This window comes from Periophthalmus magnuspinnatus, chromosome 7 (genome assembly GCF_009829125.3).
Source record: "Periophthalmus magnuspinnatus isolate fPerMag1 chromosome 7, fPerMag1.2.pri, whole genome shotgun sequence".
Taxonomy (NCBI): domain Eukaryota; kingdom Metazoa; phylum Chordata; class Actinopteri; order Gobiiformes; family Gobiidae; genus Periophthalmus; species Periophthalmus magnuspinnatus.
The window spans coordinates 9103656-9130135 of NC_047132.1; the positions used below are offsets into that span (position 1 = coordinate 9103656).

At 39.0% G+C, this 26480-nt stretch overlaps 1 protein-coding gene across 1 annotated transcript in view; it reads left to right on the forward strand.

Moving 5' to 3' along the window:
- The first annotated feature begins 4815 nt into the window (after nt 1–4815).
- acap3a (ArfGAP with coiled-coil, ankyrin repeat and PH domains 3a) overlaps nt 4816–26480 on the forward strand; it is a 101744-nt gene continuing 80079 nt past the window's right edge. Inside the window, exon 1 of the mRNA XM_055223117.1 lies at nt 4816–5002. Coding sequence (XP_055079092.1) covers nt 4956–5002 — 47 coding nt within the window. The 5' untranslated portion in view covers nt 4816–4955. The remainder of the gene's footprint in view (nt 5003–26480) is intronic.

Genomic DNA, 26480 nt, shown 5'->3' on the forward strand with positions numbered 1-26480 from the left:
CAATCTACGTTCCTACCCTCACCTATGGTCATGAGCTCTGGGTAATGACCGAAAGGACAAGGTCGTGGATACAAGCGGCTGAAATGGGTTTCCTCCTCAGGGTGGCTGGACGCACCCTTAGGGATAGGGTGAGGAGCACAGTCACATGGGAGGAGCCCGGAGTAGAGCCACTGCTCCTCCACGTCGAGAGGAGCCAGTTGAGGCCCGGACCACCTCCCTAGGGAGGTGTTCTGGGCATGTCCCACCTGGAGGAGGCCCCGGGGAAGACCCAGAACACGCTGGAGGGACTATGTCTCTCGGCTGGCCTGGGAACGCCTCGAGATTCTCCCGGAAGAGCTGGAGGAAGTGTGTGTGGAGAGGGATGTCTGGGCTTCCCTGCTGAAACTGCTGCCTCCGTGACCCGGCCCCGGATAAAGCGGAAGAAAATGGATGGATGGATGGAACAGTTTTAAGCAGTTAAAAGATAACACAAACTGTACACCCTGAATTGCCTACAGAGACACTGAAAGATGGGTAAAATGTCAAGGTTAAAATTCTACATATGGAACAATAAAACTATAATTTTGCCTTTTCAGACTGAGATGTTTTGGACATGTGCACAAAACCTCACGATAAAGTGTATTTTAATGGCGCTCAACAGCCCCGCCCACTTCCAAGTCAGTTTGGTTCTGAACGTCAATTTTCCAATAATTTTCGACGTTTTGAACAATGTTAAGAGTTCAAAGACGACTGAGGGATTACACAGATATAAGGCCACATGGTAATATAAAAGAAAGTACAACCATTTAATGTTGAAAATCAAGTCTTTTTTATGATCCCCATGGTATCGGAATTGGTATCGAGTCTATTCCTTAGTATTGAATCATGATACTAGTCAACTGTCATTCTGGACAGTTACATAACTTTTTATGTCCATCGATGTTATCACTTCACTTGGAATTTCCCACTGTATGGCATTAAATCTACCTATATCCATGGAGACGAGCAGAGTTACAGGTCAGATTTGTGGAGAGGCGCCAGTAGAATGCATGTTTTTCAAGGGATTTCTGAGCAATAAAAATGCTAATAACTGAAAAAAAACCCAAAAACGAATACTATGGAACAGTCCCGCCCACTTCCAAGTCGGATCTGGTTCTGAAAGCCAATTTTCCATTCATTTTTCCCATAGACATTTCAAAAAATATTAAGAGTTCAAAGACATCGTGGAGGCTAACTGTCTCTGTGGTCACTAATATCCATAACGGGATTGTTTTAAGATTCGACGAAATGCTTTAATAATCTAGCGGTTTATAAAGTTTCAGAAAAAGGCTTTAAATAAAATGATAGGTCTTGTGGTCATTAGTTACCACGTAGCTGATTAGCCCTGAGCAAGCTTTCAAACTTCTAATATACATTTTTTTGGAAAGTCTATGGGAAAAATGAATGGGAAATTTGCTAAGTTGATAGGGACCACACTCACTGACTTCATGCATTCGGGAACTGAACCTGGAACCTTTATGTTGTGAGTTGAGCGCGCTATGCAACTATGCCGTGCTGTGTGCAAAATAAAATGACAAACTTGATAGTGTTAACTAGTGTGAGCTTCTTTGTATAAAATGCCTTTTATAAGTTTGTGGAAGTTTATCCTCCAGACTGCTCTTTGAAATCTGTGAGTGCTGAGTCGGCTCCTTCCTAAAGTAGAGGAGGCTTTGATCTCACATCAGAGCTGCGAGGAAGAGGAGAAGGGAGCGGGACTGAGGCTAAAAATGTGATAAAACATTGTTAACAACCGAATGTTCTAGATAATATGAACTCGGGTGCAGAGGAGGGTTGTCAAAAGTATCGCAAATTAGATACTAATTGATACTAAAACTTATATATAAGACACATGGGAATAGAAAAGAAAGTACTATGATTTAATGCTGAAAATCACATTCTATTGTCTAAATAAGGAGTGTTTTTTATGATCATTGTGGTACCGGAATCAGTATCAAGTATCAAGTCTATTCCTTAGTATCGAGTATTTGAGTTGGACATTTTAGTATCGTGACTACACTAGAGCAACTATCATTTTGGAAACATGAGCAAAGACATATATTAAAGGTACATTACATAACTCTTTGTGTCCATGTAGATGTTATTGCTTTGCCTGGAATGTCCCACTGTATGGCATTAAGTCTACCTATATCCATGGAGTTGAGCAGAGTTACAGGTCAGGTCTGTGTAGAGGCACCAGTAAGAACGCATAAAAGTGCTAGTAATAGAAAAAGCTAAATAAATAAGTTAAACTGTACATAAGGGACAAGCAGATAAAGTATCCCCAAATCTACAACTGAAATGGCATTGCTTTGCCTGAAATGTTACACAGTACAGCATTAAAATTATCTCTCAAAGCAGATAACGCAACTAGACCAAGTTACAGGTCAGATCTGTGGACAGGTGACCCCGCTCACAGCAAGAATATATGTTAATTATGACGTTTGTAGATAACGCAGACAAATGGTTGCTGTTAATATGTTTACATTTACCAACGAGTAGTACTAGAAAAATATTTAACTTATATATACATGTGATTTGTAGTGCATGAACTGGAATACTGTCCTTTTATTGCACAGAATCGTGAGTTTTAAGCCATGTTATAATGTTGTTACCTCCTCAAAAAGTTGTGTTTTGTTTCATTCAGACATGTTTGAGTAACACTTTATTATTAGTCTGTCTACATCTCCAAAGCTCAAAACGCTCTGATCCACCTTGTGATGTCATGAAGTGTTAGTTTTCAGCTTAATACCTACTATTTTACCTTTTGTTTAGTAGAGATTTGCAACTCCAAGGCTGAAATCACCCAAATGATTCTAATGAAAGTGTATGGAGTTTAAAAACACAGTGGAGCGCTTCCTTTATTACCACATAGTCTTAGTTTTATTTCATTAAATGGACCCCCACCAGAAAAGTCACATAGTGCAACTTTAAGTGTCTTCAAGTTTCTAAAAAGTCCTATACAGTAACTCCATTGTTTTACTTTTATTATTACTTCCTATGATATTACATTACAGGTGCCAGTACTAGTGGAGGGCAGTATAATAGAGCAGCCCGTCACAATATGGGTGAGATCATTTCCATTCATAGTCCAGTCTTCTAAACTTGCACAAAGGAACAATGGCGTTCTACGAAAACCCGCAGTGAAATCCCAGCCCTCCTCATCCTGCTTTCCCATATCCGGTGAATTAATAATAGACTTTGGTGGGAAGTGCAGAGCTTAAGATAGACTCATTTATATTCTGTGACTATGCCAAGCGCTTGTGCACGTGGGGCTACGGTGTAACTAATGCATTGTTTTGGAAGATAGCAGTTTGTGTCCTCTGCAGAATGTATCCTTGTGGGAATATCAAAATGGAGCCAAGATCTTCATTCAATTTGGAGCGAGTTTGCCTAGTGTTTTAGTCTTGTCATATCTTCTATATTTCATATTTTGCAGGGAACTTAGAATAGTTATAATGCTGTTACCTCCTCAAAAACACACCTGGAGTTGCATTTTGGTTCATTCACACATGTTTGAGTAACACTTCATCATTAGTCTGTTACATCTGCAAAGCTCAAAATGCTCTGTTCCACTTTGTGATGTCATGAAGTGGTAGTTTTCAAGTTAACAACAACATTTGACGTTTTGTTCAACAGAGATCGGATATTCCAGGGCTGCAATCATCCAAATGATTCTAGTGAAGGTGTATGGAGTTTAAATACATTGTCCAGCACTTCCTGTATTACCACATGACATCACAAGGTGGAACAGACTGTTTTCAGTTTCAGAGAAAAAAACTAAATGTGTGTGTTAAACATGGGTGAAATTGACATAATACAACTCCAGGTATGTTTTAATTAGGATACAACAATATAACATAGATCAAAAATCCCTTTAAACCACAGAATGATACAGAGAGGATTAAACCAGGACCAGTTCGAAGTATAGTTCTTTACTTTAGTCCAAATCTCAACGTGAGGTTGTGTATTTATCACATTGTAGTGACTAAAATCTCCATACACACTCAGTTCACTTGCCTTTTTTATGTGGACCTGATTATCCTTTATCATTAGATCAAAAATAAGGCTTTAAGTTAAAATATGATTTATGTGAACGCAGAGTAGACAAAGTTGTGACTAAACCAGGACAGGGTGGACGGTGCTACAACAGAAAATTCCTCTGCTGGTACTTGCACCCCAGTGTGAGAAACCCGTGCTCTATTTTCAAAGGAATGAGCCAGTTTTGTGCAGGAAAGGCGCTCTTCTTCCAGACATTCAAATAAGCGGTAATCTGACGTCAGTTGTCCCTCGTGCAGAATACAGAATACAAGTTGCGTTCACTTTACGTTGGAAATAACAATTATCCAGATTTATCGTTGGATTTAGATAGCAAATTAATAGATCAACCCATTTTATGATACGATATCACAGGGCTATAACATGTTTAGATGCTCAACGTGATTTTATTCGTGAAAATTGTCCTTTTACGCGCTACTTTATGGGAGAGACACAGGGAAAATAATAGTAGTAATTACACGTAGGATTAGTTGAGCAAATGAGTACGTTAACCTATTTATAATACAGTGTCACAGGGCTATATCATGGGGGTGCACAACATGGTTTAGTTTGCGAATTTACCTTGAAAATATGAATTCGTGTTACTTTTACGCGCTACTTGTTACTTTTACGCGCTACTTCATGGTACACTGAGAGGGTTGCTGTCATTTCCGAGTTTGTGTGTGGCTCTTGAACGTCCCGCAGAGTCTATCCTGCAGAAAGGGGCTCGTCTCATCAGACCAGTGCTTGGAGTGCGGGAGAGAGGAGCGCGCGGCACAGGCGGAGGACATCGGCGTTCGCGTTTTACCGGATAATTCTTCCAGCGCCATAATTTACCATTTTCTACTTTTGACATGAACACAACATTTTAAAACGTGTTTGAGACTATACACCTTTGCAAGATGACGGTGGATTTTGAAGACTGCATCAAGGATTCACCCCGTTTTCGGTAAGAGAAAGCACGCTGCTACTATCACGTTTGGAGCGGCTGTGCGTAAAACTGTTGATCCAACGGCTACGCGCCTCTAACATGGGAGACGTCGCTTCTAACTCGTCCAGTGTCCAATGTTGGCTTAATTGCTACGTGTTGCGCTTCAATCTCTTTGGGATTATCGTCTTGATCCAGTGAATAGTGTCCATAGATTAGGATCACGTTTTGTCACATCAGATTTGAACGGCTTTCGAGTGTTTTTTTTTTTTTTTCATTGGCGGCAAAGCTGTCATTTGTTAGTATTTGTGAGTATGTTGGCAGAAGGATGAGACACGCATTTGATTACTAGTGTCTGTCACATGGATTCTCTGCTCCACATCAAAGTCATGTGGACTAGTATGAATCAGCCATGCGCGCTTTTATCCATCTCCAGGCAGAGGCTATTAAACCAATGTAACCTCCTCGTTATATGCTGACCAGATTGCAGTTTAGGCCCATCTCCAAATGTAGGCTATTGAGATTCGTTCTTGTCACGTGCATATGTTAGCCATGTGCATAACCGTTATATGGTGACCAGATTAGTGGACTTCCAGTGTAGTGAAATCCGTTTTTTTCCCTCACACATGTGCCCATATCTTGGCTGATTCTCTCCTTTGTTGAGTCTGATGATCATTTTATAACAGATCTGTTTTTATATAACGGTATCATTTCTGTTGGTTAAAAATGGAGGAAGCATGAGGAAATTGATGCGTTTTTCAGACACTTGTTGAGACATTATCTGGCAGATGGATTAGCTGGTTGGTTTGGTTTGCCTGCTTACCAGAATGTTTGCTGTTCAATTTTCACATGTTGGCTTGGATCTTGTCAATTCAATTCTGTCAACTGGGAAAAATGTTTTTTGAGTGATTACGTTTCAGTGCTTATCCAAGCCGCTTCTTCAGTTCTGGTCAGATTACTGGTGGACACTGCCTTATATGTGTTATCATACTGATTACCACTATTATTTTCCTTTTATTTAGGTCTGAAGATGGAGTTATAATATATAGCCAGCACGCTAATGGGTATGAGGGCACACATTAGGGGCCTGAACAATTATGCAAACTATGACTCAGGCCCAGGTGTAGCTCATTAGACCTAGCCTTCAAACAGAACCTGTAAACAAACAGGTGTGTTAGTTTCAGTGTAATTAGCTCCTCTCTTCAGATAGATATAAGGCAGTGTCCACCAGTAATCTGAGCAGAACTGAAGAAGCGGCTTGGATGAGCAGTGAAACCTCCTTTTTAAGTGGCGCATTGTTTGGCAGATGGCCCAATTGGTTGGTTTGGTTTGCCCCCTTAAGAGAAGATTTGCTGTTCAATTTTCACATGTGGGCCTATACCTTAACTTAGCTTTTGAATGACTATTACTTATGACTTTTATTACCACTTTATTCCAATCTAATTCACAAATAGCCTATTTAGTAACAAACATGTCCAGATACTGTGATAACTTCCCTTTGTATTTCTCTTGTTTACATGGGAACAACTTAGAAATATTGAGTCATGGGTTGGCATGTGGCTCAGAAGGTTGACTGTTGCAATACATACTGCCGTTGGTTCCTTGGGCAAGATGCTTCATTAGGTTCATGTGAGGATGAATTGCCTCATAGCCAAATTTAGTGTCTAATTATAGGTGTATAGGTTATAAAGTATATTATTACAGTTGATTGCATGGGGCAAGAACTTTAAAACCATTTGATTGATTGGAGTAATGACATTACGTAATTAGGTTGATGAAGCCACTAAGAGTCACTAGTAAGAAAGAAATATTGTCTGTGCCCCAGTACCAATGAATCATTATGAATCAAAAGTAATATTACCGAAGTAGAAGGAAAAAAAGTGTTGAAATCAAAGTAAAGTATTGCGATTGTGATTAGATTTACGATTTATTTTTTAATAGGAAGCATCTGTTCAAAGTTCATTTAAACATGTCCAGAAGAATTGAGAAAAAGACTGAAATATGACAAACTAATACAAAACTCCCATTTCAGAGCAGGTTTGTTCAGATCTAAACTACAGGGTTAGCAGTTTTTATGCAGAATAAGAGGATATTTTGTTGTTTGTGGAGGAAATCATTGCAGAGATTAGCTAACTGTGTCCATTCAGATTACAACGCGATTAATCTTCCAGATCTAAATATAAGTGGAATTTCAAACGGTTACTCAAATAAATGTAATTGCAGCTGAGTTCTTCCTGTAACCTCCACATGACTTTACTTTAGTCGCTCCCTGAGGATGTCGTACGTTATTGAAGCGATGTCACCACTCACCATCAGAGGAGTCCTTCACACACACGCGTAAAACACACACACACACCCTCACACACACGCAAAGACCAACCCCAAATGCATGTGATGGCTGCTCCTGAGGTTACATAAATAAGACAGGAATTTCAGCCTCCACCTCCGTCCAAAACCTCCCCCTCCTCTCACACTCAGGAACCAGCAGGGGAGGGCAAGAGGGAGCAGTTACATTTACTTGAGTTACTTTACAAACTTTTACATATAGTGTAGTTTCACTTTCTTGTACTTGAGTAATTGTATTTCGAAGTTACAGTACGACTACTTGGAATTTTTTTTTTTTCCAAGTTTAGTACATTAAAATAATTCAGTTGTTTGCATATGTCATGTCCATAAATAATTGCTGGCATCTTTTGAAATTTGCATATTTCAAAGGCAAAACCATTTAAAATTTCATTAATGACATCTAAATAATTCAAATTTTGTAGAATAAATGGTAGTAGCCCGAGAGTTGAAGAGAAGACGCTGGAGTTATAACACAGAAGAAATGTATTTACCATCAGTACAGGACCCAGCATCCGGAGATGTGAACCCTCACCGCATCATGATAGTATTGTACATTCCAGTCGAGTGCAGTCCAGCCTAGCTATGCTTCCACTGTAGGGAGTATTATACCTCTGATGACACACGCCAAGATAACGAGGACTAAGCTGGCAGTAAGTGTCCTAGATACAGCACCGAAATGGAACATACTTGTTTTTGCAGTAATAGTACTTTTATGATGCTTTTCCCACCTCTGACTCCTCCCTCTCTCCACGTCTGTGTGAAGCTTGTGTTTGTAGATAGGATCTTCTTTCAAATCAAAGACTTCCAGGTCTGAGCTCAGCAGCAGCAGCTTAACCAGAGCCCTGTGGGTCAGACGGAAACCTCTCCAACTAGGCCCTTCACGATAATGACTATATCGACTTATCGTTGTCATGACTACACTACTCTCTTAATATGCAAAAAAAAATCATGATATCTGGGACCTGGGTTATAGGCATCAAGCGCGTTCAATGAGGTACAAGTTTTCAGAGTTTATTCAAAATCACAATCTGAATGGGTGTAGTAGACTAATGACAAGGACTGCAGTGATTTAGATGTGAAACCTGTGTCCCGTAGTTTCTTTTCTGGAATGTTAAAGCTGCACTATGTAACTTTTCTAGTGAAGAGCCTACCATCTTGTTTTCTCCTTGAAGATGTTATATCTAGAATGTAACAGTCTGACACTAAACGTCTCTATCTCCATGGTGACACACAAGTGGAGAGGTGACGCCCGCTCACAATAAGAATGCATGATTGTAAGGTATTTTTTAGCAATAACATGTACAACTTTTACTGTGAGCAGAAAGCAAATCTAACAGCAACTGCAATTGAGCCCTAACCCAAATCTGGAAAAATAGACCTCTAAGTAATTGGCCTGAAAAATATGAGATTTTTTTTTTTTTTTTTTTTCAATTTCTTCAGCCATACCAAGAACTGCCACGTAATGCATTCTGATATATATTGTTTTAGCCTTGTGTAGCCTTTTATAGCTTAATTTGCATTCACTGAAGTGACGTGACAACAGTTCAAATCCCTTTATCTTTACAATGTTATTTTAAGCAATCCGCACTTTTCTTTTGGAGTTTTTATGTCCTGACCATTTTGTTTGAACGAGCAGAATCCAAGCTGAGAGAGAGAGAAAACTTGTGGTCTCGCAGCCGGTGGAGCCTGTATTAAACAGTTTTGAAAGCATTGAAAAAATTTTCTTTTGTGAAGCTAAAAACAGAAAGTTACATAACGAACCTGGAGGTGGATCATTGCAAAGATAGAGATGATGAACTCCTCCCACCGTTTGGATTGGAATAGAGATAAATCAGGGCTAAATCGGGACTAAATCAGCACTAAACCAGGACTGAGTCAGACTGACGACGTGGTTCAGTTCTGTTCCAGGCCTGATTTAGTCCTGGCTTACTCCTGGTTTACTGCTGGTTTAGTCCTGTTTCAGTCCAGGTTGATTCCTGGTTTAGTCCTGCTTTTTAGACCTTGGTCGAGTCCTGGTCGAGTCCTGGTCGAGTCCTGGTCGAGTCCTGGTCGAGTCCTGGTCGAGTCCTGCTCGAGTCCTGCTCGAGTCCTGCTCGAGTCCTGCTCGAGTCCTGCTCGAGTCCTGCTCGAGTCCTGCTCGAGTCCTGCTCGAGTCCTGCGTTTTAGAAATTGGTTGAGTCCTGGTTGAGTCCTGGTTGAGTCCTGGTTGAGTCCTGGTTGAGTCCTGGTTGAGTCCTGGTTGAGTCCTGCTTTAGTCCTGGTTGAGTTCTGCTTTAGTCCTGCTTTAATCCTGCTTTTAAGATCTCGGTTGAGTCCTGGTTGAGTCCTGCTTTTAAGATCTTGGTTCAGTTCTGTTCGAGCCCTGTGTCAGTCCTTATCCAAATATTGTCTGAGTTGGCGGTCGGTGTGAGGAGTTTGATGACAGTGCAGCGCCATGTGTTTTCAGAGCCACACGTTTGTTGATGTTTGTCTCAGCACAATACAGACGGCCTCCACTCTCTCCACAGCTGAATGCTAACATCCACGTGCTAATGAGAATTTGTGGTCGCACTCACACACTGTTCAGAGATGAGACTGAGAACAGCTATTGATAAGTACAATCTAGATCATTTCAGTTCTAATACAGATACTTTGGCTTTAAGTATGTGCCAGTGTTCAACAGAATCAGAATGAGAATTGTATATTAATGACCAACCAACAAGTTTAAAACTGTACTTTCTTTAATATTGACAAAAAATCAGCTGGAAAACTTTGTCGTTGCAATAGACCAGAGGTGTCAAACACATCTTCACCGAGGGCCACATCAGCAAAATGGCTGCCCTCAAAGGGCCAGATGTAAAATAGATGTAACTACTTTTTTAACTTGTTAATTAACTGTTTGTGTATTTATTACTTATTCAAGTTTCAAATATTGCATATTCATTTGCATAGATGTAAAAATGTCTGTAACAACATTCATATCATAAAATGACATGTTAAGACCATCATACCTTTTAATTTATCATGTCGAGGGCCACATAAAATGATGTGGAGGGCCACATTTGGCCCCTGGGCCTTGAGTTTGCCACATGTGCAATAGACTTAGACTATACTATGTGCTATTGTGTGATATTGATTTTTGAAACATATTATGCAACCCAAAACAAAGCCTGCCTTTACTGATCAGTCCATAGAAACTAATGATGTTTTTAGTTTGCTGGGATTCTCTGCATCTTTGCACTCTGGTTCCGATGTCCTCGATGTCCTCGATGTCCTCTCTGTCCTCTCAACCTCCTTCAGAATACCTCCATTGTCCAAGAGGCTGGTGCTTCCGCTGCTGCTCTGACTGTTTTTAGTGTCTCCGTCCTGGGAAGGGAAGAAGGGAGGGGGAGGGAGAAGAGGGTGAGAGGAGGGAGGAAGAGAGGAGGAGAGAGGAAACAGGAGAGAGACCCATGAGCTGTTTTGAGCTGTTCTTTGACTCACAGTGAAGGATAGCAGAGCCGGCGTCATCGAATTTGAATGGTCTGGGAGAGTCATTTGTTCATCATTGTTAGACTTTTTATTGTTCCTTATATTATATCAATATTGATTTTGAATTCATTTTTATTTTAGGTAGGAGGGAGAAGGGAGAGAGGAGAGGTCGTCGGTCATTGACTCACAGTGAATTATAGAGCAGAGCTGGCGTCATCGAGTTTGAATGGTCTGAGATACAGTACTTTGATTTGTTACTTTTTTTAAAATTTAGACTAACGCTGGGTGATTCACAGTTAAATGAATCATGATTTTTCTCATATTGGATTGATCTCTTTAAAAAAAACAAAACTAGACATACTTCTATCAGTGCCCACTATACAGAAAACAGCCTAATGAACTCTGATACTTGGCCTCATTGTACTTGTCGATACCCATACCACTTCGATACCGCATATTGTGAAGAAGTAGACTAAGTTTACCAAGTTTATCGTCCACTCCAAAGGCTAAATGAAGGTATCAAAGAGGTAACACAAATGTCTTTTCTGTTATTATTAGCATGTTTTAAGTGTCTGCAGAGGCTCCACAGTCTGCATGTAACAGCAGCAGTGCTCGCATCTATGGGTCCTCACTCTCGAAGATATAGAGCGGTATCGGGTCGGTGATTTGATGCCAGTATCAGTATCGGGACAACCCTATATAACCCAAACTGATCATTAACAATAAGAAATCACTCGTATACCATTTATTTACCAGCCAAAACATTAAGAACACATTTGTATTTACAATGTTGGCCTGTTTAGAAGAATGTGATGACAAAAACGTTTGATAGGCCTGTCACGATAACACATTTTGAAGCACGATATATCGCTACAGAGAAATAAAACGATAAACCATAATATTGAAACTACTTTATGCCTCTGACACAGTAACAATAAAGCAGGTTAATCCTAGTAAAGCGTTTTTAAATATGCACTATCACATCATTAAGTGGCATGAGCTGCAATACTTTAATCGCAGAATTAAGCAATATTTAGCCATAGAAATGTATTTGTACAGCACAATTCGTACACACAAGTAATTCAAAGTGCAAAAATAACAAAAATCTCCCCTTTATTGCAAAGAAAATGTACACAGAGTAAATACTGAACCCAAAAATCTATTGTTTCATCTCTCATATAGTGAATGATAAGTTGATATAGTGATTATTATAGTGACAGGTCTACATAGATATAAAGTCAACAGAAGTTATTGACGCAAAATGGTCATGAACTAAATATTTCTCGTATTGCAGTACTTGGTCATGTGACACGCTGACGGGGGACGGATGCAGGAATCTAAAGCATCTGATCTGATGAGTCACTCTGGAAAAGAGCTCAAACAAAGTGTCTTTTCACAAAATGGTCCAACTTCATCTCAGTGTTATCTGTTGCAGGGAGCCGCTGATCTGATAATGGTCCAATTCAATCTAGAAATATTTACAAATCCCAGTCTCTCAAGTAGGCCTGTCGCAATAATTCCTATATCAATTTATCGTTCAGTATATGAAAGTTGGATTTTGGATTTTGTTGGATGTGCACGTTTCTTTTGAGTATCCGCAAGTATCATAGCAACCAAAGAGCCAATCCGTAGTGAGGTTGTTGAAGGTAGCACCCCTTCCGCCCACAGTGCTGGTTTAGTAGGGAGCGGCTGTTTAGCAATGCTGTCAATCAAACCTGTTGGTAACGTGACAGGAGCAACCTTGGGGAACAACGGCGCCTGATTTGTGTGTTATTAATGTTCATATCTTGAGTTCAGGACACAATTGTAGAGCGGGTTAATACGAACATTTTAAGACCAAAACGAGGAGCCTGACGACAGCATTTATGGAGAGAGGGGCAACAGTTTTTCAATAGAAAGTTAACTGGAGTCAATAGAGCTGGAAGTGTGCCCATGCTCACTCTATATTTGGAATGCAGCGGTTAGCAGATTAGCTATGTCCATTTGTATATACAGTCTATGGTTTGAATATATGAGTCTCTGGTACCTCACACAACTTATTATTTCTCTAGGTTTGATACAGTCCAGTCACAGATGCATTTATTCGTAGCGTGCGTCTCAAATGCAAAGCAGTGGAACTGAGTATTATTGTGAATGCACTGCAGCATGTAGTCTGGTGAAGTGGAAAGTACCATAGTTGTTTTTCCCCCGTTTCGCGCACATTTGAATGTTTAAAGTCAGCAGTTTGTTCTCTGTGGGGAGCGTTTTACAGCATTAACTGTCCTCATGTTGAGACTCTTCATGTCAGATCTGGTTTTCTGTAGCCTCAGTCTCTGTGGATCATCTGTCTCCAGCTGTGTGTATGGGGACTGTGAGGAGCTGTTCCAGGATGACCATTATTCAGGTTTTTACATTATAGAAAGAAAGAAGATCCAAGCTTTTTGCCTTCTGTTGACAGTCACAATTTCCGATTCAATTCTATTATACAAAATAAATAAATATGAATATCAATCAAGCCATAAACTTTACCTTAATACAATTTAATCCAAAAACATAGCCCAGTTTCTATGTCCAAAGTCTGAACTGTGCTGGAACTCCGAGGGTCTCATGACAATTGAAATAAATAAAATAAATAAATAATAAAATAAAAATAAAAATGGAAAAAAGATCCTCTCCCGTCTTTACGTGCAATTGTTTGTTATCTTTTTCGTGTAAAGAAAATGTAAATATACATATAATACTACATACTACAGCACTACTATATATGGCTTTTCCATGTATCACATACACAGCAGGGGGTGGGGCCAATACTGTGATTAAAACCCCACTTGCTAATATGCTAATGTTAATACGAGGCGCCTCTCCGTATCATCGTTTGCCCCATATATTTCCATCAGAGCTAAAGTTCACCGTCCCACTGTACCTCTGTGTTTGTTCAGTTCATGCTTGACCTAAAAGGCTTCATTAAGACTGCATGTTGTTTGTGTAGATTTATGACCTTTTGCATAGCGCAGATTAAAACCTGCTCCACTGGCATCTTTCCAACCCACAAGACAACAAGTTAATTTAATGTAGTTCATGTACATGTACAAGGCTGCTTTTGGTTGGATGACAGTCACAATGGGATTGGATGGGATTTAAATGTATGAAAACCAGTGCTAGAGCAAAAGTGATAATGCAGAACAATTGGGCTGCTCGATTTTGAAAAAGATAATCTAATGTTATTGCTAAAAAAAATAAGACATACTTGAAAAACATGCATTCTTACTATGAGCGGGTTTACCTTTCCACAGATCTGACCAGTAACTTAGCTAGTAGTGTCACCCATGTGTTTCCATGGATAGATAGCTATAATGAAGGAACATTCCAGGTAATGCAACGACATCTCCATGGGGAAAATCAGAGAAATGTTATTGCAAGTTAACGTTATTGCAACATTCAAGCACCAACTGTCACATTTTACTCCCACATATAGAACAGGCCCAGTCCATAGTACCTGCATTAGAGATTAAAACCATGCTTGTATCATCCCTCTAATCCAAAAACGAGTTCCTTTGTTTCAGCTTCGTCCTGCTTTTGATTGCGTGTGTTTTAATGTTTTGTGTCAGATGAGCCGAGCGCTGCAGGTGAGAGTGTCTGGTTTATAAAGCTCTGATCAGGGATTAGCCCACTTTTCTCCTCAGCCCCAATAAAAAGGTGTCACCTGTCTCCGCTGTGTAACTCTGCTAAACACTGTAAGATAATCCAATAGGACTGGTGGGCGATATTGACAAAAATGAATATCTGTTTCTGTTTTGGATTAAACAGGCGATATTATGGGAATCAAAGGACTGGCGACTGGCAGAAGAATGACTGTATTCTTGTATTGATAGATTACAATTTTAATATTTTTGGTTTTTGAAAATCTTTAACCAGACTTTTCAGAGCTTTTAACTATGTTATAGTTGTTTCCCTTTTCATTTATCTTCTCAAAGTTGTATTTGGAGTGATTCATGCATGTTTGCGCAGTCTTTAATCGCTTATTTCAAAACGCCATTTTGCTGATCAATCCTCGTTTTCACTGCCACAGGCATACGCCCACTCCTCTGTACTTATTTTTTTATTCTTCAATTTTATTTTCTTAATCAGTGATGCTCGTAGGATTTGGCAGTGTCGCGTAGTCATTTTGGTACAAATGAAAAAAAATCTTCTGCTCGCTAGTGTGATGTGCAGCTCTCCATATGAGGAGCCAGCAGCTGTACGGCTCTTTGTGGTGATGGTGTTTACCTTGACGTCAGCTCCCATGGATGTCGAGTTGTTTTAGATGAATATTGCTATTTAAAATGTTCAAATTGTAACATTTATGATCCACGGTGTCATAGATTATAACTATAGAGCAGACACAAGCACAGTATGTCTTCTTTTAATGTGTCTTTTTTGGTGCTCTTTAGAACAAAAGAATTTCAAATTATTCATGACAAATGATTAGCTGTAGAACAAGACCCAAGATGATCACTGAAGATTTAAAATTACTGTAATAAAATGTGATTACTGCACAGCACAGGATGATATTGGGAAATTATTTTATTTTTGATTATCCCAAAACTCAAGGCCAATATTCAAACAGTATTTTGGCAATTCGTCAGAAATGTACTAAAACATGGCTTTATATGTCTTTACTGTGGATTAAATATTACACAAAACCTGAAGGGACTCTCAAATGAACCAGTGAATTGCACAAATAACAAATAACACTGTATACCCTTGTTTGGAATAATTACACAGCAAGTGTATCTATTTTTTTCCAATTTTAACCAACTGTTCTTGTGAAACCTTTTAATAGAGTTATAATTAGGATTATAGGGATATAATTGTTCATATATCAATGGTAAATTTGAAATGGAAAATTTTTACGTCAAAGACCCACTCATCTATTCACACACACACATTCATACACCAGTGTACACACACTGTGATGACCGTGATGACCCCCATATGAAGCTGCAGTGCCATTGGTTGGGTTCATCCATTTTTAAAATGAAATGATCAAAGTGCGTATGATTCAGGGCTCCCCAGGACTCCCAAGTATACCAGCATGAGAGCAGTGAAAGAATATACATGATCAGAAGGCCTTTGAATGTGTTGAAGTCTTCAGACGCTATAGAAACTATGGGGTTATATATAGGGCAGCGAGATTAAAAAGAGTTGCATGATATTGAAAGAAACATGTGTGAATGAAACAAAACACAACTCCAGGTATGTTTTTGAGGAAGTAGCAGTATTATAACATTGCTTAAAGCTCACAAGAGTTAAGTTTACATAAAATCGAACCTTTACCGTTTGAGAAAAGACCGAAATATGATTGACTAATCCAAGAATCCCATGCATATCAGAAGGTGTGTAGAGGTCTAAACTACAGGTACAGCAAGATTTTTCGTTTTTTTTGCCAAGGAAGTTATATTACCATAAACGCAGCCTTTGCAGCTTGATAATCCTGCCAACTCAAATTTCGATTCATGTGCAGCTTAAAAAAGTGAAACTAAAAATAGAAGGACAGCAGTTATGAATCATGCTGAAGTAGATTATCTCCTGTACTTTATAATAAGGCACTTTACTAGTTGTAAGTGTAAATCTTAATCATTCTTTCTCCTAACTTAATGATTCACAGCTGCCATTGACCCCTCCCACCACCACCAAATCACCCCTCACTCACTGTGTTCATAAATAGATTGGGTGAAGTGTCTTGCCTAACGACACAACAACAGTATGCGCTGGTTGGAGCTGGGATCAAACCGCTGACCTTTGTGTTCGTGAAGGAACGCTTAACTACTATGCCACTACCGGCCTATTTTCACAAACAACATAACATTAGAATAAATTTCCCTTAGTGCTTTGCATCTGTGGTAATGGATATTCTTCACAAATCAAGATCTACAATCAAATAGACTAAAACCACTGTTGTTTATGAAGCCAAAATGCAAATATGTCTGTCAAATTTTGCAACCAAACCAAAATCCTTCTGTACTTTTGAGAAGATATCCCCGGTAATGTGCCTACAATGTTAAATGTTTTAACTTAAATGGAACAAACTGCCATTTTAAATCATCTGAGAGCGTGGAGTCACCCATGACATCACCGCCATGCCAAATAATTTCACCCAGCCCTCTCCTTCTTTCGCTTGTCCATCAGGGTTATGGATTTAGTGATGATGTCATCCCAGAGTGCCTTGTGTCTGGAGGAGAGGGGATGGGTGGGGGTTTGGGTGGAGGGGTATGGGTGGGGTCCCCTGTTTGGGTGCTGGCCGCTCCTTTGACTCTATTGTAGAAAAGAGCAAAGCTGATTCACAGACTGAGCACAGACTGAAGACTATTATTCACTTCAATAGGACGTCCTGTGAGGATGTCAGGATTAATTAATTACACATGATTAAAAATGTGTCATTTTTCAACACTTCAGATTTTTTTTCCATGTGTTTGAGTAAAATTGGTCTTGCCTAGTACAGATAAGCAGCTCTTGAGGTCAGAATGAGTCCACTGTGTACTGTCTGCGTCTAAAGTGTTTTATTGTGTGAGAAGCAGGAATTGCACGATTAGCATGGTAGTTGTTGTTAGCTTTACTGTCATGGCACTTCGCACTGGTCTCTTAAAGTTGTGAAAAGTGCTTATAAACTCATCGTGGTGAATAATTAGGATGCTCAGAATGCATAAGGTAAGTGAGGAATAACTGTTTAAAATGAACTAGTTCTGTTTTTCATGGTTTTAAGACTTGTAAAAAATCAAATTCAGTGCTTTTAAGAATTGTTGAGATTGTGTGACTTATTTGTTCTTTTTGTCTTTCTTTTGTCCTAAAAATAATTAAACCTGCCTTCTTCCAACTGATAATTACTGATGCGTTAAAATAGCGCTTTGCAAATTGATGCTTGCCTGTAAATAACATTGAAAATCTTATCACAATATTATAAATAAGGATTACACAAATTACCCAAATCTTCCATATGTCCAAATTGTGATATATTAGCTGTTTACTGTCTAAATTATTGGATTAAAATGTGATTATTACCCAGCCCATGACGATATTGACCAAAATTATAATGTTGATTTTTGATTATACCGAATCGCAAAGGTCCTAAGCTTTAAGTCATGTTATTATGCTGTTACCTCATCAAAAACAGACCTGGAGTAGTGTTTTGTTTCATTCACACATGTTCGAGTAACACTTTATTATTAGTCTGACTACATCTCCAAAGCTCAAAATGTTTGTGATGTGGAAACGTCCTTATAACATAGAACAGAAAATGGCGTAATTGTCAGTCGTTCAGAGATGTGCTGAAGCATAGACCAATCCAAACTGACACATTAGCTGCTTTTGTGTGAGTGGCTTATCACATTTCCTGGTTCACAGCGGTTGGCCGGTGTTGCCACAGGTTACATGGAGAGTTACAGACGTAGATCCAGCGTCATGGCAACATCCTAAGCCCCCAATGATGAATTAGTGCTGCAAAAATGGCATTAGTATTCCCATCACAGCCTGCGGAGAAAAGAACCACTAATGCATTCAGACCAGTGAGTAAACAAGAGGCGGACTGTCCAGGCAGGATGTGAAAGCACTGGCCACAGCAAGTCAATATTCTGCTTTTTGATCAGGACTAAACCAGGTCTAAAAGTGGACTAACGCAGGGCGGGGCATTTAGACCAGAAATAATCCTATTCCTAAATATTCAGTGCAGTTTTGTTTTGACTTAGATAAAATGTTTTTCCATTTTAATTTCCTGAATTACTAACCAGGACTGCAGATCTATAGGACTAAACCAGGACTAAACCAGGACTAAACCAGTACTAAACCAGTACTAAACCAGTACTAAACCAGGACTAAACCAGGACTAAACCAGGACTAAACCAGGACTAAACCAGGACTAAACCAGGACTAAACCAGGACTAAACCAGGACTAAACCAGGACTGAATAAGGGCTAAAGCAAGGCAAACTGGAAAATGGGACTGAAACTAACTCAGTATAGGTCTAAACCAGGTCCAAACCAGGACTAAACCAAGTCTGAATGAGAATTAAACCCAGTACAAACTAAAAATAAACCAGAAAGTAATATAACCAAGGTCTAGGGTTAGGTCGAAATCAGGACCAACTAGACCTATTAAACTAAATATACTCCAAAATGAGACTAAACTAGGACTAACCGAGGTCTAAACCAGGACTGTACAGGGCTAAACCGGTAATTTCAAATCAAAAACTTAAATAGTGCTGAACCAGGACTAAACTAAATGTAAGATGAAAGAACCTAACAAATCCAACACGGAGCGAACTGGGACTTTAGTCCGAGTCTAAACCTGGTTTAGTCCTGGTAAAGCCGGGGTATGGCCTGGCTCTGACACCAGTTTTAGGACCTGTGCAATAGCAGATTAGATTATGGTAACACGGACCAAACATCTGATTTTAATTCTGCACAGCGGAAAATAACAAACCAGAAACAGAAAATTCACTTTTCTACTCGATAAACTTGAGGTCCCTGTTTAAGCTCGGATCATGAGTTTTGCCTTGGGACGCTTCAAGAGATAGTTTAATGTGGCCGCTATAAATCAAAGTGTGGGTCTGAATAAGATCAGTGAATAAGATCTAAGCCAGGACTAAACCAGAACTGTATCAGGTCTAAACTATTGTCTAAACCAGGTCTGAACCAGGACTACTAAGTCTAAAGCGAGTCTAAACCAGGAATAAATCTGAGCTATATCAGGTCTAAACCAGATGTCAACCAGGACTAAACCACGTCTAAGCCACGTTTAAACCAGGCCTCAACCAGTACAAAACTATTATCTAAAGCAGGACTAAAGCAGATCTAAAGCAGGACTAAAGCAGGACTAAAGCAGGACTAAAGCAGGACTAAAGCAGGACTAAAGCAGGACTAAAGCAGGACTAAAGCAGGACTAAAGCAGGACTAAAGCAGGACTAAAGCAGGACTAAACTGGGTCTGAACTATGGTCTGAAGCAGGTCTGGACCAGGACTAAACCAGAGCTACATGAGATCTAAACCAGGTCTATCAGTGCTTCCATTTTCTAGGTTGATTCAAGAGACATCCAGTTTACTAAAATGTATGAAAAATATTTGTTCCTCTCATATTACACAGTGCTGGTTGGAATATTTCCTGTTTATGGATTTTAAAAATTTGTTTTATTATAGATCTAGATATATTTTTATAAAAGATTTGAATTTCACATAACAAATGGGGCCATTTCTATGTGCTCACTGTCTCATTTAGGTCAGTAGAGAAGAGGACACAGTATGTAGGTAAAGCAACCGGTAGAAATCATATTTGGATTAGTTTTTGCACCTTTTGACCTGGGGACGTGAGAGTTAAGCCCCATGCAACGTGACTCCTGGCCTATAAATGCAGTAGTTCTGGGTTTGTACATAGATAAATATAGATATATATAGAGTGACTAAGGGATTACTGTGGGACTGTCAGATGCACAGAGGTGGGAAGGCAGTATGGTTGGTTAGTTCAGTTCAATTCAAGTTTATTTATACAGCAGATTTAAAGCAACAACTTCAGCCGACCAAAGTGCTTCACATATAAACAAATAACAAATATACAGATTACACGATACATAGGAAAAGAACAGTTAGTGTTTCACATTATACTTGGACAGTTTGGGTTACATGTAGACTAGTGTCACGGACCCTAAAATTTCTAACTCAATTTTGAAAAAGCATAGACTCGATACTCAAATGATCGTTTTTAAAGCTGTTTTTAAGAGAATATCGTCATTTTTAATACAAAATAATAGTATTTGTTTATTGTACCATGTGGCCTTACACTATTTCTGATCAAACTCAAGATGCAACTATTCAAGAAAGGTCAAATTTGATCCAGTTTATGTGATTTTATTAGTTTTAGTATCATTTTATATCAGATTTTTGAACCTACCTGGATGACAGAGGGATTACACACACACAAGGCCACATGGTAATATTAAAGAAAGTACTACCATTTAATGTTGAAAATTCTATTGTCTAAAAGTGTTTTCTATTATCATTGTGGTATTTTAATCATATTGAGTCTATTTCTTAGTATCAAAATCGAGTTCTACATAACAACTGAATTATTAAAAAATATACATTTTTTTTTTTTACTTTGGTACTGGAAAAAAAAAGTATTAATCCTGAATAGTTGCAAATTTGAGTGATACAAGTGCAGTTATTGTGAGAATACATCAAAATCCTCAAATGTATTTTATTCACATTGTCTAATTAATACTTAATACATTATAAACCAAGATGGATTATTAATAGACCTAACACTTATCTAAGACCCTTATCTAATACCAAGTGTTTTATTGACCAAAAAAATACTTGATTTGATAAAGTTACCTGATTGTTTCCTTGGGGATTGCTAAATTTTTTTACATTCTGTGAAATATAGGCTTAGCAATAACATCTCCATGGAGAAAAGAAGATTTTGGAACAAGTTACAAGTCAGATCTATAAAGAGGCAAGCCCACTCAGATAGGCCTGGGAGATGTACTGAAAAATGGATGAGAGGATTTGTTGTTAATTATACACTTAATTCATAGTTTAGTTTAATTATTTATTTATTTTTAGCAATAAAGTAATAACATCGTCATGGAGACAAGCAGCTCGTGGACGCCCATGAAAAAAGTTCTATAATGTTCCTTTAAATTGTATTAGAAGCAGCTGGTAAGTTGCTGTAATAATTCATTGTCAGTATTTCTATTCATCTCATAACGTCCGCCTCTGTCCTCGTCTGATTCTGGTGTTTCACAGAGCGTTCCTTTCGGCTGAATCTGTCCCATGACAAACTGTCCTCACTGTGTCACGTGTCAAACCTGTGTGTAATGGACTTTAGATATACTTTATTTTTCCTGCGCCATAGACATGAACTCATCACATGAATGTTTGGAAAAGTATTTGAAAGAAAAAATCCTATGATTGCAACATGTATTAGTTAGTTTCATTTTGTTTATTTGAGCTGTTTGTAGTAAGAGAGAGTCATCAGTGAATAATGTATAAACAGACAATGCCATATTGTGCTCAAAAGGTGTGTATTACCTTGAACAATTATAACTGCATTGTGTATTTTCTCACATTTAGGGTTGTCAGAAGTATGGAAAATCAGATGCTAATCAAAACTAAAACTAGTATCGAAACTTGATACTCATTTGAGCAAGTATTGATACTAAAAAGGTCACATTAACAGGGCAGAAATGAACCTTTACTTCAGCTGTATCAAAACGAGTATAAAACCACATACCGTACACTAGTATACGCCCATGGACCACTATGGACCCTACTGGACGTGCCACTTTCAGAAAGTTACATAGGGAACCTTTAAATGTAGAGATATCGATTTGAAACTTCATCTGTAGTTAGGCCTGTCAGACAGAAAAATATCACGATATTGACACTACTTAATTCTCATATAATGATCCTAGAGCTTGATAATCCCAATAAACTCTTTTCTAAATGTACAAAACCTGCACTAAATAAATAGAAAAGCATTTTAGTAGGAGTCATAGTACTACATTTTGACCCTCTGCATTGTAATTCCTATAGTACTACAAAAAATGACCAAATTCCCCATTAGAGCAAAAAAAAACAACACATTATCATGACAGGCCTATCTATACATTACTTACATAGGCTGAATGTATCAATGTTTTTCATCATATAATGTTTTCATGTAGAAATAAATAGCCTTCATCACCATAGATCATATTATGACAATTCCATTAGCAAAAGACACAAAACATCTCAACGTGTCTCAGTGCTGTATTTCATAACAGGGCAGTTATAGCATCCTCCTCACTCACCAGACCTCAATCTGTTTTTAATACTCCAAACTTTTGACTTTTTCCTGACGCATTTCCTGAGGCGTCCCTTGACTCAGCCCCGGTCCAAAAAGCCAGAACTGCCCCCGCACATGCTGACAGCTCACACAGAACCGATGAAGAGGAGGAAGAGAGAGAGAGAGAGAGAGGAGGAAGATGGAACAAATGAAAAACACATGGTCAAACACGTGTGACGCTGCATTTCCAAATCGCTTTTTCACATTTAGGGATGTCAAAAGGATTGAAAATCAGATATTAGTCAATACTAAAACTAGTATTGAAACAAGATACTCATTTGAGCAAGTATCGATACTCAAAAAGTCACATTCACAAGACAGAAATTAACCTTTCTTCAACAGCTTTAAAATGATCTTGAGCTGTATCAGAACAAGTATAAGACACATAGACTAGTACACACCCATGGACCACTATGGAGCCTACCTGGACCACTGAGCGATTACACAGATCCTTGTTTCCATGGAGATGTTATTGCGATGCCTGGAATGTTCCAAAGTATGGCATCAAACTTATCTAAACTTATCCTCCTGTTTTTGTCATGTCCCCTGCAGTCTCACACACGGTCACATTAACATTACGAACGGGGTTAAAGGTCATGGAGCAGAGCCAGATTTTGACGTCAGTGTCCGAGGAAGCAGCTGGGAAACAGGAAGTGCGAGGAGCAGTACTTCCTGTGTCATGTCGTGGTCTGCGGAACCGTAGACCAACAAATGAACCGGATAATGACCGGTCTCTCTACTGGAAATGACATGACAGTGTAAATGAATGGACTGAGCGTAGCATAAAGTCACTCTGTTAAACCCATAGAGAAATGTGTCATCTGTATTTGACTTTGGACTTGGCGATGCAACAAATGTATCACGAATTTTTGTCACTTAAAATGCTAAATATAAATTTCCTGAACTTAAACAATACAGACTTTTAATCAGTGCTATTTAATAAAAACTGTCAAATGTCTTTCTCCAAAATCTAACATCTGCTCCAAACCACTTGCGTTTACTGACAGAGGATTGGCTACAGACGTCTCAGTTCAAAATACCCAGTGACTTAATCTCTATCTTGATAAAAATTGTATTTGCATAAACCTAATTTGACCTTTTTCTAGATCTTAATTAGAAATCTTGGTCAGGAGTACCTACAGCTGGGGGATTAGTTATTTATAGTGATGTAGTGAAGTAGAGTACCCAAAGAAATGCACCCAGACATAGGGAGAACATACAAACTCAGCACATAAGATCATACAGTTTAGATATGAAAACTGAGGAAGCGAGAAGTGCTAACCTTTTATGTCATCGTGTCATTTTTTGGAAACAGATTGGTTTTACTGAGCATTTATAAATAAGATGGCCCAGATCCTAATGCAAGTTTCATATGATTGATTTCAGTATTTCTGCCAGTTCATTTTCTTCCACGGGTATACCAAGGCGTTCCCAGGCCAGCCGAGAGACATAGTCCCTCCAGTGTGTCCTGGGTCTTCCCCGGGGCCTCTTCCTGGTCACATCTTTTAGGGAGGCGTCCGGGAGGGAGGAACAGATGCCCGAGCCACCTCAGCTACTCCGAGCTCCTCCTGTGACTGGGCTCCTCTCACTACACCTATGAACTCGCTATATTACAACAAAAATCTGCATTATAACAATATTAATTTTAACTGCCCCCATCTGTATTAAATATTATTGACCTATAATGTTGGGATATCATCTGAAACCCAACAATATGATATCAAATACATTTTAAGCTTACTTGGCTACAATAATGAGATTTTCGAGCTCAGTATATTAGTGACACATTTTGAGTCAGACTGAACCCACCCTTTGAATTCCCCTCAATAAATCCCTATACTTCTTTGATAAAACGGTTCCAATACAAGAGAAGCTAAAGTTGGTGATTCATTTTTTTTGGTAAGCAGTTGTTGTTACAAGTGTTATTTGGTCAGGAAAGGCCCGAATGCTTCACATGTCTGGTATGTCTTTTAGCAGAGGCCAAGCTCAAAGTTGAACCCACAAAAATGCAAAAAAATAGGGCTCACAGCTCCTCTCAGTCCTTCACAACCGGACACATCGCGCCTGTGTTTTTAAGATATTTGTACTCCGGGAATAAAAGTATGTGCTCAAAGTGTTACAATAGAGGAAATAGCCTGGACTGAAGTATTGTGTAAAGAGCCTAACGAGATGCTTGATAGATATAGTAATCATCTGTTTTTGAGTTTTTAAATTGAATCATATTTTGGTCTTATTAATAATATATGTTTTCTATACATATTTATTTATTACATAGTGAGTTATGCATTCGCCCATGAACCAGAAGGATGTTGTATCTAATAGTAGTTTAGACCTAGACAAACATGTTCTGAAATCCATTCATATTTCAGTCTTGTATCAAATGTTGAAGGCGCTGTACATGAATTTCACAATCTTTAAAACATAAAAAACAGACCTTCCTAGTTATTCTTTACTTATTTTATGCATTCTGAGTAGAGATGGACCGATATGCGTTTTTTTCGATACCGATTGTTTAGAATACAGAGCAACCGATGGCCGTTAAGCTCTGCCGACATTTCTGGACTAATATATATATGGCCGATTTTGATTATTTTCCCCTGTTTAAATTGACTACAAACTGACCCACAGCCCATTTTACCACAAATTTTTGTATCACAGTTAGTGCTGTTGTCTCTTTGTATTAAAGTGTGAATATAAACCTTTATGTGTATGTTCTACGCAGCAAATTGACGCTAAAAAGTCCAAATATTGTCCCGATATTCTGAGCATCCTAATTATCCACCACAATGAGACCAAAGCGGAGCATTACCATCATGATAAAGCTGTAAACAACTAGCATGCTAATTGCACGCTTAATGCTTTCTAATTAGATGCACATTTTCAATATTTTCAAATCTGGGAGTAAATCGTGTATAGGACCATTTACATTTCTGGAATTGTTTATAATGAGAGCAATACTGATGCTAATTTTCATTCCCAGTCTCTGTTGGCACCATCCTACAGCCACAGTTTAACATAGTCCTTCATATAAACACAGTACTTGTCCCTGTCTCTTGTCTTCCTTCAGCACACTCCTCTCCGGCTTTCTGTCTGCGTGCGTCCTCTTGTCTCTGATATCTCCTTTGACATATTTGTGTGTTCGAGTCACAAGGACCACCCCGAGTTAATGTAAACCCGCTCCTCCAGCCGGACCCTCTCATATTCTGACCCGTCTGTGGCCTCTCCTCACTGTGTACTCTTAACACTAACTGCAGCATCCTCTGTCCCGTCGGAATAATAAACACGTTCTGATGTTAAAACTGCTAATAAAAAGGTTTTGTATTAAAGCGGGGGCTGTTTGACACATAAGACACAAAAAGGAAAGAGTTTACGCAGATAAAGTAGAAGAGAATCGTCATAGTAACATAATCTGTGCATATCAAATAGTTAGGTTTGTGTTCAGTTGTTTAAAATTGATCTGGACAGGACTGGATTTTATGGTAGAATTTGCTATTTAAAGGTCCTATGTTACGCAAAATTGACTCTTGTGAACTACTATAACATGAATCTCCCCCATCCCAAACACCGCCTATAGAAACCCTTACATCCCGGACTCCTTAGACTCCGCCCTCCTCTGGCTCTTGTACTTAGCTCTTGTGTATCGAAGGGTGTAAAAGTCCATTGTGGTCCACACTTCAGGCCTGTCCAGTGACACATTTCCTCCACGAGCCTCTGTGTTTTGACCCCAGCCTGAAGTGCCGTTCCCCCTTGGGCAGTGTGGCCTAATTGTGCGTCCAGTTCTGCAGTTGTGATGGGGGTGGACGGGGCCTTGCATTATGTACGGCCACTACACACAGCTGGTTTGGCAAATAGTCTAATTGGAACTTGGCCA